The sequence below is a fragment of the Mustela nigripes genome, chromosome 14, assembly GCF_022355385.1.
Source record: "Mustela nigripes isolate SB6536 chromosome 14, MUSNIG.SB6536, whole genome shotgun sequence".
NCBI lineage: Eukaryota > Metazoa > Chordata > Mammalia > Carnivora > Mustelidae > Mustela > Mustela nigripes.
Genome location: NC_081570.1, coordinates 17,552,000 through 17,566,193, shown reverse-complemented (window position 1 = coordinate 17,566,193; position 14,194 = coordinate 17,552,000). Strand labels below are relative to the sequence as shown.

General features: G+C 54.1%; 1 protein-coding gene across 1 annotated transcript in view; it reads right to left on the bottom strand.

Moving 5' to 3' along the window:
- Positions 1–3,685: 3,685 nt before the first annotated feature.
- GRHL3 (grainyhead like transcription factor 3) overlaps positions 3,686–14,194 on the bottom strand; it is a 22,128-nt gene continuing 11,619 nt past the window's right edge. Inside the window, exons 11-15 of the mRNA XM_059375389.1 lie at positions 13,208–13,242; positions 11,970–12,058; positions 10,745–10,830; positions 8,255–8,319; positions 3,686–4,232 (exon numbers count right to left, since the gene is read on the bottom strand). Coding sequence (XP_059231372.1) covers positions 4,118–4,232; positions 8,255–8,319; positions 10,745–10,830; positions 11,970–12,058; positions 13,208–13,242 — 390 coding nt within the window. The 3' untranslated portion in view covers positions 3,686–4,117. The remainder of the gene's footprint in view (positions 4,233–8,254; positions 8,320–10,744; positions 10,831–11,969; positions 12,059–13,207; positions 13,243–14,194) is intronic.

Sequence of the window (14,194 nt, the reverse complement as noted above, 5' to 3'; positions counted from 1 at the left end):
TCAATAAAGTATTTTCCAAATGTTAATGTGCATGCCAGTCACTTGGATAGTTTGTTATTAAAAGCCAAATTCTGTAGGTCTATGGTGGGGCCTGGGAGCCTGCATGTGATTTTCAAAATTTTTAAAAAGATTTTATTTATTTATTTGACACACAGAGATAGATCAGAATTAGGCAGAGAGGGAGGCAAAGAGAGAGGGGGAAGCAGGCTCCCCGCTAAGCAGAGAGCCTGACGTGGGGCTCGATCCCAGGACCCTGAGATCATGACCTGAGCTGAAGGCAGAGGCTTTAACCCACTGAGCCACCCAGGCGCCCCAAGATTTTATCTATTTTTTTTGAGAGAGAGTGAATATGAGAGAGAGGGAGAGAGCATGAGAAGGGGGAGGGTCAGAGGGAGAAGCAGACTCCCTGCCGAGCAGGGAGCCCAATGCAGGACTCGATCCTAAGACTCCAGGATCATTACCTGAGCTGAAGGCAGTCACTTAACCAACTGAGCCACCCAGGCACCCCATCATTCTCAATGTTTTTAAAAAAATTGAAATATAATTGACATGCAACATTGTATTAATTTGAGGCATAAGCATTTCTAGGGAGCTCTCAGGCGATGCTGATCCTGCTGGTCCCTGGACCGCACTCAGGGTAGCGAGGGTCCGATAAATATACTTAATTACTGAACTCTGGCCTGCCTTTTATTCCCTCATCCGCTGTTTTCCTATTTGCCTTCCTTCCCCCCCCCCTTTTTTTTCCCCCCCCCCCCCCCCTCCTCCTGCTTCCTCCTCCTCCATCATACTTGCTTTCCTCCTCCATCCCTTTCCCCCTCACTGGGTGCTTGTCTCCCAGGGGAACACCACCAGGCAGGGGACGCCCTCTCCACCAGCAGACGGCCACCTTCCCAAAGTGACTCCCGTTTGGAAAGGACTTACCTTTACTCCTTCCCCCTTTGACTCTTTGGAGCAAAAGACAGTCCTAGAACAGAGCTGTTGGGCTCAGGAGGCATCCTTGGCCCCTGACTTCTCGGATGGCAGGCCTCTCTCTGAGGTCCAAATGGCCGTTGTAGGCACGGACAGCCCTGGTCTCATCATCTGGTGGCTGTGATAAGGAGTACTGAGCCCTGGTGGTTTTCCTGCGGCAGCTGGATGGCGGGCGTGGGGCTGCCCGGCTCCCTTCCTGAGCTCTGTGGCAGGCTCTGCACGGATACGAATTCCTTGTCTGTTGGCTGATGATAAAGGCTTCAAGGCCTATATAATTACGGTGTCTCTGGAGCAGTGGTTCTTGACCTTGACTGCACACTGTAATCACCAGGGGTGGGGTGGGGTGGGCGGGGGCTTTAAAAAGTTCTGAGGTCTGGGTCCACCCCAGAAATTCTGATTTGAATGCTCCAGCGTGGGGGCGCCTGACTGGCTCAGTTGGTAGAGCATGTGTCGCTTGATCTCGGGGTTGTGAGTTCGAGTCCTACATTGGGTATAGAGTTACTTAAAAACAAAATTTTACTTTATTTTGCTCTAAGATTTTTTTATTTATTTGACAGAATGAGGGAGAGAGAGAGAGACAGCAAGAGAGGGAACACAAGCAGGGGGATTGGGAGGAGAGAAGCAGGCTTCCTGCTGAGCTGGGAGCTCTATGTGGGGCTCGATCCCAAGTCCCCAGGATCATGACCTGAGCCGAAGGCAGGTGCTCAATGACTGAGCCACCCAGGAACCCCCAAACAAATAAAATAAAATAAAAAAATAGATAAAGAAATGCTCCGGGTTGTGGGATCTGGGCACTGGGGAGAGGGGTAAAATCTGCCCAGGTGATTCTAAGGGGCAAACCAAGGTGGAGAAGTGCCACCTGCCTGCTTCCCAGCTGCTTCTGGGAGGGGAGCTGGCAGGAAGCTCAAGAAGGAAGGAAATGAACAGGTGCTGAGCACCCCCGGTGCTCCTGGCAGGGTGCTGACCCTCCGCACACACCCAGCCTTCCCTTCCTCCTGCGTCGTCCTGCGCTGACAGCTTGGGTGACGTCATAGCCGTACTGAGGCCCGAATGGACGCAGGCACTTGGATGCCTACAGCGTCCCTTGAGCTGTGCCATGTGAGCCGTATGGGGGTCTGAGGCCCCAGGAGACACCAGGAATACTGATCCAGGCATCAAATTTTTGTTCATCATGGATTTTTTTTTCTTTTGCCTTTATAAAAAAACAAACCAAACAAAACTTTGCATTGGTTTATCTTAATTGCTGGGCTCTTGACTCCTCCTAAATTGTGTGCCTGAGATCTGCTGGCCTGACCCTAGTCCTAGCCTCAGCCCTGACTCCAGGCAGTGTGGCGGGAATTAGGACCACTGGCTCTGACTGTCGGAGCTGAGGGGCTCTTGGAGGCATCTGTAGTTTACAAATGTTTTAAAAGTTTTGTTCAAACAAAAGCTTACGGGAAACACTGATGTGTAAATGGCGAAAAGCTGATCTGCCATAAGTGAAGTCAGGAGGGTCCTCAGGGGTTGCAGCTGTCTCCTCCCCCACATCGAAGGGGCCTCAGAGACCCCCCCCAATCAGCTCTGGGATTCTCACGATGATAGTTATAAAGTCCCATGGAGATCCATGTCCCTCATTCATAAGCCAAAGAAACAGGCCTATAGGCGGTGGTGTGCTAGGAAGCTGGAATGAAGGAAGGAAGAAAAAAGGGAGGGGAGGAGGGGTGGAGGAAGGAAAGATGGAGAGGAGGGACGGACGGAGGGAGAGAAGGAAGAAGGAAGGAAGGAAGGATGCTCTCATGTGTCACTGTTTCCAAAGGAAATAAAAACCTTGCTTTGTAGGTTTTTACAAACCCACAATTGACAACTTGTCGGTTTCTGGGGTGTAAATACTCCCCCCACAGACCAACATGATGTCACGGCCGCAGAGCTGGGAAGAGAGGGGAGCACCCATTTCTGTAAGCCACCAAGTCAGCTGCAGGGACAATGACTTGGCCCGGAGTGTGGTGGCAGAAATGGCACAAGAATTCAGGTCATGTGGCTCCCAGCCTTGGGCTCTGCCTACTGGCCCCAGCTGTGCGGTCCTTGGCAAGGCCATCCTGGACCTTCCTGGGACTTCTCCATTTCTAGTCAATGGTCTTAAGGTCAGAACATTCAGTCTGTGGGACTGTGCGAGACAGAGATCCCGCCGACATCAGGATCCCGCTGGCTTCCAGGGGGCACCTCTGCTTCTCCAGTGCCCAGCATGCACCACCGGCCTTGGAGTCCAGGGTAAACTACCCACAGGACAGGAGGAAGTGGGTCTAATCAGCTTCCACCCTCTCCTCCTGGGAAGACTTTCACAGAAGGAACAAGTGTAGTATTTGAAATAATACATACGTAGAATTTTATTACTAAATACCATGTGAGTATACAAAATGCATAATTGAATAACAGCTAAAAAAAAAAAGGTCCAAGAATGTGTAATACACATTTTTTGAAATGATAAAAATGTATCCATGAAAAATATAAAATGTTGCATGTATATACAATATATACTTCTATATATATAACATAAATGAAAATCGTAAATAAGAAATGTATACATGAGGGAACAGGTATGGAAGCTGTTTTTCTTAGAGCAGCTCTTTGTTCCAATCAATCAGCTCGATTATTTACATCTTCTACCGAGGAATTCCATGAGAAAGAGAGTGTTTCCTCTCTGGTAACATTTAAAAATTGTTTGTACTGAAAACTGAGAGTTTTCCAGTTAATTGACCAAAGGTCTGAAGTTGATAGAAGAGTCAAGAATGAAAGCTGGATAAGAGTCAAGGAAGCTCTGGGAAAGAGGGTCTGCTTCCACCATCTGAACAGCCAACCAGGAGATGGACTGAAAGGACAAGCTCTTCTGAGGAGGAGGCAGGCTGTGGGGATGTTAGCCAAGATGGCGTTGACTCTGGCTGGGCGGGCGCCGGCAGGAAATCCGGTGTAGATTCAAGCATGAGTTGGGGTTCAGGTCAGGACTCTTCCCAGGTCCCTTCCTGACTTGGCATCCGTGGGTTTGCAATGTGAGGGCATTCAAGTAATAGCACTGAGGCACGAAGACAGGTTGTGTGCGGTGTGGGGCCACTTCCCAGATGGCTCCTTGCCTGGGGCCCACCCCAGGGGTTCTGAGGGGGTGGAGGCTTGGGCCTCACAGCTCCTTAAGGATGATCTGAATCTTGCCATCAAGCTCCCCCATGTCCAGCAGAAAGGCGACGTGGTTGCTATAGTGCTGAATGATGTTGTTGTCCATGTTGACCAAGATTCTGGAAGAGAAGAGGAGATGCGTCTAGAATGTAGCAGGCCCCTTGTTTTCAGGGCCTCTGGATGGTAAGGATGACAGTACCGGTTCCTACAAATGTGCCCCCAACATTTCAGGCACATCATGAATGGTCTCCTGACCATTGTGACAACACAGGTGGAGGGCATGATCCCCAAGTGGCTGGGCCACACCTCCGGTCATGGCCCCTATGGCACCAGACTGACTGGGGAAGATGCAGTACTCCTTTGTCCCCGGGACAGAGAGGACTCAGACACGGAGTGAGAGTTCAAGCGCAAGAGGCTTGGTGGGGTGACCAGCGTGGTGTGGCTGCGCTAAGAGGCTGCGATGTGTCGCTCAGGTAGGCCTGCCTGAATCAGCGGCAGGTGCCACACGAGGCGCCCTCTTGGTTCCACCCCTACAAAGCTGAAACCTCACTGGCAGAGCAAGAGTCTCAAAGGGCTCAGCCCTCTCTCCCCACATTCTCTAGGCAGGGACTTGGGCCAACCCAAGAGGGAAAGGGCCTCCACACTGGGCCCTACGCAGGGCGTCAAAGCCACTGTATATGCTGAAGGGCACCCCGCTGGCAGCCGCCTCCCTGATGAAGGGTCTCTCAGGCCCAACCCCATCAGCGTCCCCTTTGTCATGGAGGTGGGTGTCTTCACCCATCCACCCCATCCCCCACACTAGCATTGACTGAGGCCTCTCCACCAGCAGGGCCCTGCTCCAAACAAAAACAAGGGCCACTCAGAGATCCCAGACCCTGCCCTCCAGGAGTTTAGAATCTAGTAGGGCCTGAGAAAAGGAATCCTTAGAACCTTATTACTCTGAGTGATAGATGGGGAAGCTGAGATTCAGAGAAGAAATCATTTGCCTGAAGTCACACCATTAACAGACGGCAGAGCTGGGACTTGCGTCCGGACTTCTGTCTCTTTCCACTGTACCACTTTTTTAGAAAGAAAAACACAAAAACCCTATACATAGAAGTTAGGAAGCGGCGTATATGAGAAAGGCAAAATCCAGGCCTGGGGGAAGAGTTCAGATGAGAGTTCAGAGTTCAGTTTCAAGTGGGGCAGGAGTTGGGGGCTACGGGTCTCAGCTGCTCCTGACGGGTCGCTGTCTGTTTTCCAGGGGAACCCCCCACCCCACCCCCACAGGAGGCGGTAGCCCTGTCCCTGTCATCCCCCAGGTCCGGAGGAAGGAGACCTTGCTGAAGCAGTGAGCCTAAACCTCTGGCCTACATCCCAGCCTCTGAGCCGCTGCAGCCAGACACAGCTACTTTCTGGAAGCAGGGCTGGTCTCAGGCTCCCAGGCCAGGGTGCTGACTGCTGGGTCTAATTACGGGTTCCCACTTTCTCAGATCCCATCAGCCATTCCTTCATCTCACAGAGGGATCTCTGTCTGGGGGCTGCAGGCTGGGCCAGAGGGGTGTGTGCTGGGTCAGCGGGCCAGGTTTGTGTGGGTTTCTGATAGTGTTATTTCCGGGGTGCTTCTGGGTGCTGGGCACCGAGTGCCTTGCCTGCATGAACTTGAAGGCGCCTCCACCCACGCCCCAGCAGAGCTCCCAGCAGGCCCAGAGGGCACACCTCCATACAAGGCACCCAAGACAAGACCCCAGACCCTTCCCCCTCGAGGGCAGTGACAAGTGGGCCCTAGCAGCTGGGCTTGCTGGGAACCACTGCCCCAGAACAGGGGCCTCTTGTCCCTTGCCAACTTCTAGCTGTCTTCTGTCCTGGTTTGCCGGAAACCCTTGGCCGGCTACCAGACAAACAATGTATTTGTTCATCTTTCAAGCATTCAGTGGTGCTTGTAAAGCTGATTGTATCTACCTTTGTCCACAGGACTTTCAGGAGGGTTCTGTGAAAATAAACGAGGCCGCCGATTGGAATCGAGTGTGATGCCGAGGGAGGCGGCAGATGACTTTGGCCTCTCCTTTCCCAAAAGGTTATTTTTGCGGACTCTTCTCATTTAAGCATCTCAGATGACCCTAGGCCTGAGGGCTTCATGGTTGGGGGTGTGTATGGGGTGTAGGGTGCCTCTGAAGGGTGGCTGAGCGACGCCCTGGGCAATGGAGCCAAGCAAATGAAAGGCCTGGCTACGGCCTTTACTTGCACATTGCTTAGTGGTTAGAGGAAAAAGCAAGAGGCAAGATAAAATAGTGGGTGCCTGCAAAGGCTTTAGACAGGTTGCTAGTTACTCGCTGGACCCTGGGACTCCCTAAACGTCAGTTTCCTCATCTCTAAAAATCCAGAACTCCATACCAAACTCAAAAGGTCCATGAGATGACGCTGGGGAGTTATTCAGCCCAGAGCCTAGCACACAGAAGGTGCTCCACACATGGGAGTTATTAAAATTTGGATTTTGATAGTGTTTTGATAGTGCCCTCAGCTGGCTGAGGGTTAAGAGAAAGATTCTGCCAGTGGGGCCCAGGCATCCTTGTAGGATTTCCCTGCCCCCAAATCTCTCTCTCACACACACACACACACCCATTTCCTAGCCCCTCGGCCCAGACTGCGGTGGGACCCGAGGGAGGCCGGCGACAGGTGGGGCTGCAGCCAGGGGCGCGAGCACGGGCATCGTAGGGGAAGTGGGGCTGGGCTTGTCCGGGCAAAGCGGAGCCTGCCCTCTGCGAGGAGGATTCCGCTCCAGAGAGCGTGTGAGTCCCAGTCTGAAACCGAAACTTGGAAGGAAAAAAACACCCAAAACCCTAGATACTCATACAACCAAAACCAAACGGGTCCTTTCCCAGGGGCTGCAGGACAGCCCCCCTCCCCCGCTGCCCTTCTGTGGGAGGCTGGGTGGGAACCACAGGAGGAGGGAGGGTGGGGGGCCAGCCCCTGGGCCTGCCTGGATGGGGCAGCGCCTGGGTACAAAGCCTGCCTGTCTTTGCAAAGCCTTCTGAGAAGGAGAGCCCGCAGACAGTAGCCACGGGGCGGTGCCCAAGCACCTTCCCGGGGACACAGCAAGTGTAGCCGCAGTTACACGGTCATGAGCAGGAGGACGGGGTCTGAGCTGCAGGCAGGGCCCTGAGAGTGCATCCTCTGGGCACAAAATTGATGCAACAATTCCTCACTGGCCTGGAGGCCCCATGCTGGGCTGGTGCAGGGACTCAGTTAGCAAGGGCTGTGAGGGTCCAGTTCACTGGCTCTGACCAGGGGACAAAAATCTGGGGGAGGGGAAGCAGTCACCACGTGACCCTCCATCTCCCCCTCCCCCACCAAGGGCTCTCCAGGACAGGTAGCCAAGGGTGCTGTAGTGGTGTTGAGCACTAATCCCCAGAGACCCACAGTAGGTGCCACATTGCCCCGCCCTCTGGAAGGTAAAGCTTTGTTCCCTCCTGCCTCATCCAGACCTGAAGGTGGAGGCCTGTGGAGCACCCCCGGGGGTGGGGTGGGGGTGGGGGGCTCTCTCAAAACCACACCCGGTCACCTCACCGGTCACCGCTCCCTTTCCAGACTCCTCCCCAGCCACTCTCTCCTTGGGCCCCTGACTCAACCAGCGGCAGCGCGACTGGGCCCTTCGGCCTCCTGGCCTTCCCTCTGCTGTTCCTGCTCCCGAATATTGCTTAGCACCTCTGAGCCTCAGTTTCCCTATCTGTGAAGTGTGAGTCACGGTGTCTACCTCATAGCGCGGCTGTGAGAGTTAAGTGGGATATGTGTAGTCCCACATCTGCCACACGGTAGGCGGACGAGGGAATGGTAGTCACTCTTGCCAGCATTATGATCAAATGACTTGGCTATCCCATGGCCTTGGACTTGGGTCTGGCTCTTCTGATCTCTGGGCCTGCCCTGGCCTCCACCTGTGGTCTCTACAAAGACCCTTCCCTCCATCTGCCTCTTCTTTCCTTCCTGGTGCTGGTCAGTGTCTGGTCTCTACAAGTGGCCTTGCCTGACTGGGGGCTTTCGGCCCAACTGCACAGCCCTTGAACTCTCCACAAAGCCAACGCATTGGGAGCTCCCTGAGCCAACATTTCAGAGGGAAAGGGCCCGCGAGGGGGTCACGGGAGGGAGAGCTGTTCTGAGCACTTACCCCCGTTTACATTTCTTGTAGACTTTGTAAATGTTCTCTTCAGGGAAGCCATACTTCTCGGAGATCTGGAAGAGAGCAGTAGGGGGTTGTTATCTGCTGCCCAAACTGGATCCTTTCCAGCCTTTCATACTCTGACTTCTACTTCTTGGTAATAAAAGTAATATACATCCCTACTGTGGAAAAATGCGAAGAAGAAGTTTACAATTGTCCATAATCCTGTTTCACAGAGATGAACATGTGGGTGCACTCTCTCCCATCTTTGGGCCACAGTGTAGATTTTTTACCTTTCACATGGATAGCTTTATAGAACCTTCTTACTTCCCGTCGTATGTTATAAGCCTTCCCGCATCACAGCAAACCCCTGACAGACTACACGTTTCGTGACTGTACTATATCCCAAAGAGCGTCCCTCGGGTCCCCCAACCCCTGCCCAAAGCCAGTGCCCAAAGCCCCCCACTCAGCAGCTGCCGACTCTGGGTGAGCTAGTGGTGGAGACAGTCGTGCTAGAGGAAGGGACCAAACTGGCCTGTTTGAAACCCTCGGGGCAGTTCCCGGAGTGAGGAAGACCTCCATAAATGGTCACTGTTGTTTTCGAAGGGGAGCCCTGGGGAGGCTCCTGTCCCGTCATGAGGGGGATCGCCCAGGTAGTGTCCCCCTTGCGGCAGGCATGACGAACCCCATCGGATGGGTGAGAATGCCAGGCTCCACGAGGATAAACCACGCACCCTAGGCCCAGCCAGGTCCCAGGTTTCCTGCCCCATCACATCCCAGGACATTAGTGCTCATCCTGCGGATGGGGAGCCCGAGGCTCAGAGGCCTGTGAATGGCCTGCCTGAGCTCACTTCTCCCCAGACAGCCGGAAGTCACCTCTGGGGCTGACAGGCTTGGTCTGGTCCCAGCTCTACCACCTGGAGCGCATACTCTGAGCGCGTCCCCTTACGTTGCTGAGCCCCAGCTTCCTCGTTTATAAAACGGGAGCAAGCACAGGAGGTCCACACAGTGTGGTTCTGCTCAGGAACTGAGAAGAGGATGCGAAGAGTCCAGCCCAGGGTCTCACCCTGGTGAGAGGCTCAGTCAGAGGTTGCTATCTGCTGTTACCTGCCTTGAAGTGGCAGCGAGCCCCTGATCAAGGGCTTCAGGCTTAGGTCCTCTCTGAGCCTTTTAGGAAGAGGATCAGATTCAGCTTCTCAGTTATTCTCTGTCCTGACAGAGATCCCTCTGAGCCAGAAAAATTCTTAGACTATTTACGTGGATGGCGATATGGCTGGAAGCTACCAGGAAAAAGATCTCAATTTAGTCTAAAGAAGAACTCAGGAACTTCCTAACCATAAGCTGCACAAAGACAGCACAGGCTGCCCTGTATGGTGGTGAGCTCTCCATCCCTGGGAGTATACAAGTCAAGAGTGGGTATCCACTTGGAAGAGCTACTGGGAACAGAGCTCAAATATGAGATGGGGACCCTTTTAGGTACGGTCCAACCCAAAGACTCTGAGTTAATGTTCAGATAACATTACTGGACTTTCGTGAGGCCAGCTTCTGGGGCTGGTGCCAACCAAGCAGGGAGGACAATCTGTAAAGGGACCAGGAGGGTAACGCAGAGTGGGGAGAGCCTGGGCTGGACTTCAGCTCTGTCACTTACCCACTTGGGTAAGTCGCCTGATGGCTGGGAGGCTGTTTCCTCGTGAAAATGAACAGATAATAACAGTACCCACTTTTGGGGGGTGTTAGGAAATCTTGGTAAGCTAGCAAATGCTGCATGCCTGACAAAATGCTTGGCACATAGTGGGTCTTCAGTCAAAGGTAGCTGGTGTCACTATTGGTTCACTCTCCCTTCCCCGCCTCACCATGTTGGAACCCTCTGGCTGTCCTGTGTGGTTCAGCCTTCAAGCCCAGCTGGCCCTGGTGGAGGCTCATGTTTGCTCAGTTCTTTGCTGAGCCACAAAGCTGCTGTGGGTCTCATTCAAAGCTGTTTCACCCGCTCTCTGGTAGTTTGGGGGAGGGCTGGGGAAGGTCTCCTTGCCGAGACACCACCTTTCGCTGCCACTCCCCACCCCCCAGAGCCCCCCAGCCAACCACAAGCTGCAGGAATGAGGCCCCCCTGGAAGAGAAAGAAGAGTATCTCTGGGGCCTGCCTTTTGGGGTTTCATTCCCATTAAAACAGAAACAGGTTTGCAAAGCCAACAAAAAGCTCTGGCCTGTCAGACAGCAGCCATCAGATTAAGGAGGATTTATGGTGTGTGTGACTCCCAGGGTGGAGCCAGGGTTCTGGCTGGGAGATAACATCACAGAGGCACGCCCCCACCAGCCAGGCCTGGAGGCCCCCCCTAAATGGGGTGGGACAGGTGGACCATCAGAAAGCCACGGTTCCAGCGTATTCCTCCTCAGAGCCTTCCTGTATGAAATCAGAACTGTGGCGTGAGGGGTGGGGGACAGGAACACAGAGTGGGGGTCCGGCCAGAGCTGGGGGCAGGGGGTCCTAGAGCCTCTTACCGCATTCCTCAGCCCTTTCAGATCTGGGGTCTTCAACATGAGAGCATCAAACACTTCCTCAGTCTCCCTCCGCACGTACAACAGAACTGAGAGGCAAAGAGGTGGGTTTTAGTGGTAAGGGGAGGACAAATGAGCCTGGGAATATATCTCAGGGGATGGGAGAATCTTCAAAAATATTATTTTTTTAAGGTTTTTTTTTTTTTTTTTTTTTTTTTTTTTAATTAGAGAGAAGCACAGAGGGAGAGGGAGAAGGAGACTCCCCACTGAGCAGCCAGCCCGATGTGGGACTCGATCCCAGGACCCTGAGATCGTGACCTGAGCAGATGCTTAACAGACTGAGCCAACCAGGTGTTCCCTCTGCCCAAATATTATTTTTACCATAAGGCTGATGTCTGCAGAAAGGGCAAATTCCTGCTGAGGGTCTGGACCCTGATAGGAAACACCACCCAGCTCTGCAGGTCCCGCACTCAGACTGGGCTGACTTGGGCAGGCTCGAATCCCTCCCTGCTCTACCGCCTGCCAGCTAGGTGACCTTGAAGACATTTTCCCATCACTGAACCTCATTTTATCCAAATGGGAAATGGAGGTGGCTCTGCCCTCTATGTCACAGAGTTGTTGGGGAATTAATGACATGACATTTTAAATACCAAGTGCAAAAAAAAACCCCCAAAAACAAAAAACAAAAAAACAAGTGTAGTACAAGGCTCAGTTCAAGGTTGCCAAAAGCTTTTGATCTTAGCTGCTGGTTGGTTTCTTCTTGATAATCAGCTTCAGCCTCCCAGAGGTTTGGGCATACCCCCCTCTCCCAGGAAGTCACAGATTTAGGCCAGAAAGCCAGGTATGAAAACCCAACTCTTTTCCATCCCCCCCACCCTCGGCCCCAGCAGAGAAGGCGGGCACTTGCCCAACACAATGAGCCTGTTGCCTTTGCCAGCTGCCACAGGATGCCCATGTCTACCAAAGCCAGAGGAGGCAGAAGCCCTCCAGCTCCATGGACCTCTCTCCAAGCACCGTGGGCTTCCCCCTAGCCCCCACCCCACCCTCAAGCCTTGGCCCAACTCCAGCTCTGAGGAGTGAGGCAGCCCCTCGCGCCTTCTCTGCTGGGTTGGATGCTGCCCTGGCTGCCTGGGCCCCGGTAGGTGTTTGAGGCTTTGGGGCCTGTTTCATGGGGAGCTGGGGACTCTGTGGTGGGCTCTGACAATGGATGGGCCGGGAGTGAAGGTACCTCTCTGAAGATCGTCTTCCTTGGCCTTTTTGGAGGGCAGAGGCTCAAAGTCCTCAGCGAAGGGTGAGCAGGTGCGTTTCAGAGGCAACCTGGGGGGGGAAGGGGGGACAGAGGGGAAAGGGAGGGGCTTGTGAGAAACCCAAGGGGATCCCAGAGTCCGAAGGGACCCCAGAGGTACAGAAGATCCCATGAGGGCAGACCCAAAGCAGTGGGAAGGCGGTGCAAGCAGCAGGTTCTAGAATTGTCCCTAGAATTGGGACAGCGTGGGTTCAAATCTCACTCACTAGCTGGGTGACTCGGGGGAGTCCCTTAGTCCCTCAGGGTCCCCATCTATCCAATGGGGTGACGAAACAATGACAACAAGACTTCATAAAGTCGTGAGGCTGCAGGAGATCACACAGACAGCTTCCAGAGCTGCGAGTGGGGTGCAGCAGGGCCTTGGGGAATGACGACTGCTTCGCCATCAATAGGATGGTTTTTTGAAAGAATGTACTTGGATGGGCAGTGGGGAGAGGGGGCAGGGCTACGGGATTTGGAGTAAGGCACACGGAGGTGCCAGCCTGCTGGCGCTGTGTGAGCTTGGCCAAGTCACTTCGCTTCTCTGAGCCTTGGCTTCCTCATCCGTCAAGGAGAGCAAACGCCCCTGCTTGCGTGCCCCATGGGGGCTGTGGTGGGGGGTCAGGTGACCTAATTTGGTATGGAGGCCCCTCCTGAAAGGTGCCCCTTGTTTATGGGGGCAGGACACCGAGACCAACAACAAACGAGCTTTCCCTTTCACCCACCACCTTCTCATCCCTGGGCCTGCGAGGCCATGCTCCCCCTCGGACAGACCTCTAGGCTAGAGAGAAGGGCATCAGGAGGGGCCAAGTCACCAGGCCCCTCCCTCGCCTCCTGGAGTCTTGGTGGGGTGTGGACCCCCCGGTCCGTCCTGCAGCACAGCGTCCCCTCCTTGCTCCCCACATCTGCTCTACCATCTCGGAGGCTGCTGCTTTCGCTTTTTACAAGCATGTGTCTCGCCAGAGATTCGCCAACTTTTCACATAAAACAAACCCATAAAAACGTGGGCAGTTTCAGTGAGAAAGGAGCGTGAATCTAGCTTGGGCCTGGGGGAAGAGTCTCCCGGCTGCTTCCTCGGTGCCCCTGCCCTGGCTTGTGGCGGGGGTGGGCAGCGCAAGCAGTGGAAGGCTGGGTGGGGGCGGGGAGGGGGTGAGGAGGCCCCTCGCTGTTTCTCTCCGTACCTGTTGGAGCTGCTCTGACCCGCCGAGGGCACTGCCTGCAATGAAGACGAAAGACATTTTCCATCACATGCAGGAAGATGAGAGGGGCCTTCTGCTGCTGGAGGCTTTCTGGGAGGAGGGGGCCCAATCTTTGATGGGAGGGAGGTGGGGGGAGGGGAGATGCAGTTGGAATGCCTTTCCAGCTCATTCTGCTCAAACTAAGTCCTCTTAAGTGAGCTGCGATCGTGGGACGAAAGGCAGCATCCACCCCAGGGAGAACCAATCGGGGACTCGGTGGACACAGGAGGCGTTGAAGAAATATGGCAGACCCTGTGTGCCCCACCTGAGCCCCAGCTCGCCCAGAAGGGCCAGGACTGCACACCACCCTGCAGCTGGGAACAGGGCCCCTCTCTTCCCCATGGAGCAGGCATCAACCTGGCCACAGGGCCCTTAATCCCAAGAGAGTGGCCATCTCCTGACTTGGGGCCTTTGGCTAGGGAGAAGAACTAGAGTCATGCAGCCATCAGACTATGGGGTCACAGAACCACTTCCAGGGCAGCAGGGCGGGGGGCAGTAATGGGAGGATGGCGGACACAGGAAGGGTTTTAAGTATGTGCCACCGGCCACATCAGTACTGGCTGCCCATTCGGTTCCATAAACTCTTAGTGCACTGAACGCATCTTGGACAGCAAGAGCTATTTCTGCAAACGTTCTTGCCTACATGGCGGTAGGGGAGGGATCCTCGATGGAAGGAAAATCAAATTGTTTAATATGGAAGCAAACTACTAGCCAGGCTCACCCATCCTGATTCCCCCACTGACATGCTGTGCGGCCTTCTCTGGAAAATGGAGGGGACAAGAGTATCTACCTCAAAGGATGGCTCCCCAGCCCAAGAGGTGCTGTAGCTAGAGTTTCCGGGCTCGGCTTCTGAAGCCCAGGTGCCTGGGTCCAAACCCTGGCTCTGCCCGTGCTGTGGGGTTTGGTCTTTGGGCCTCAATGTCCACTCCA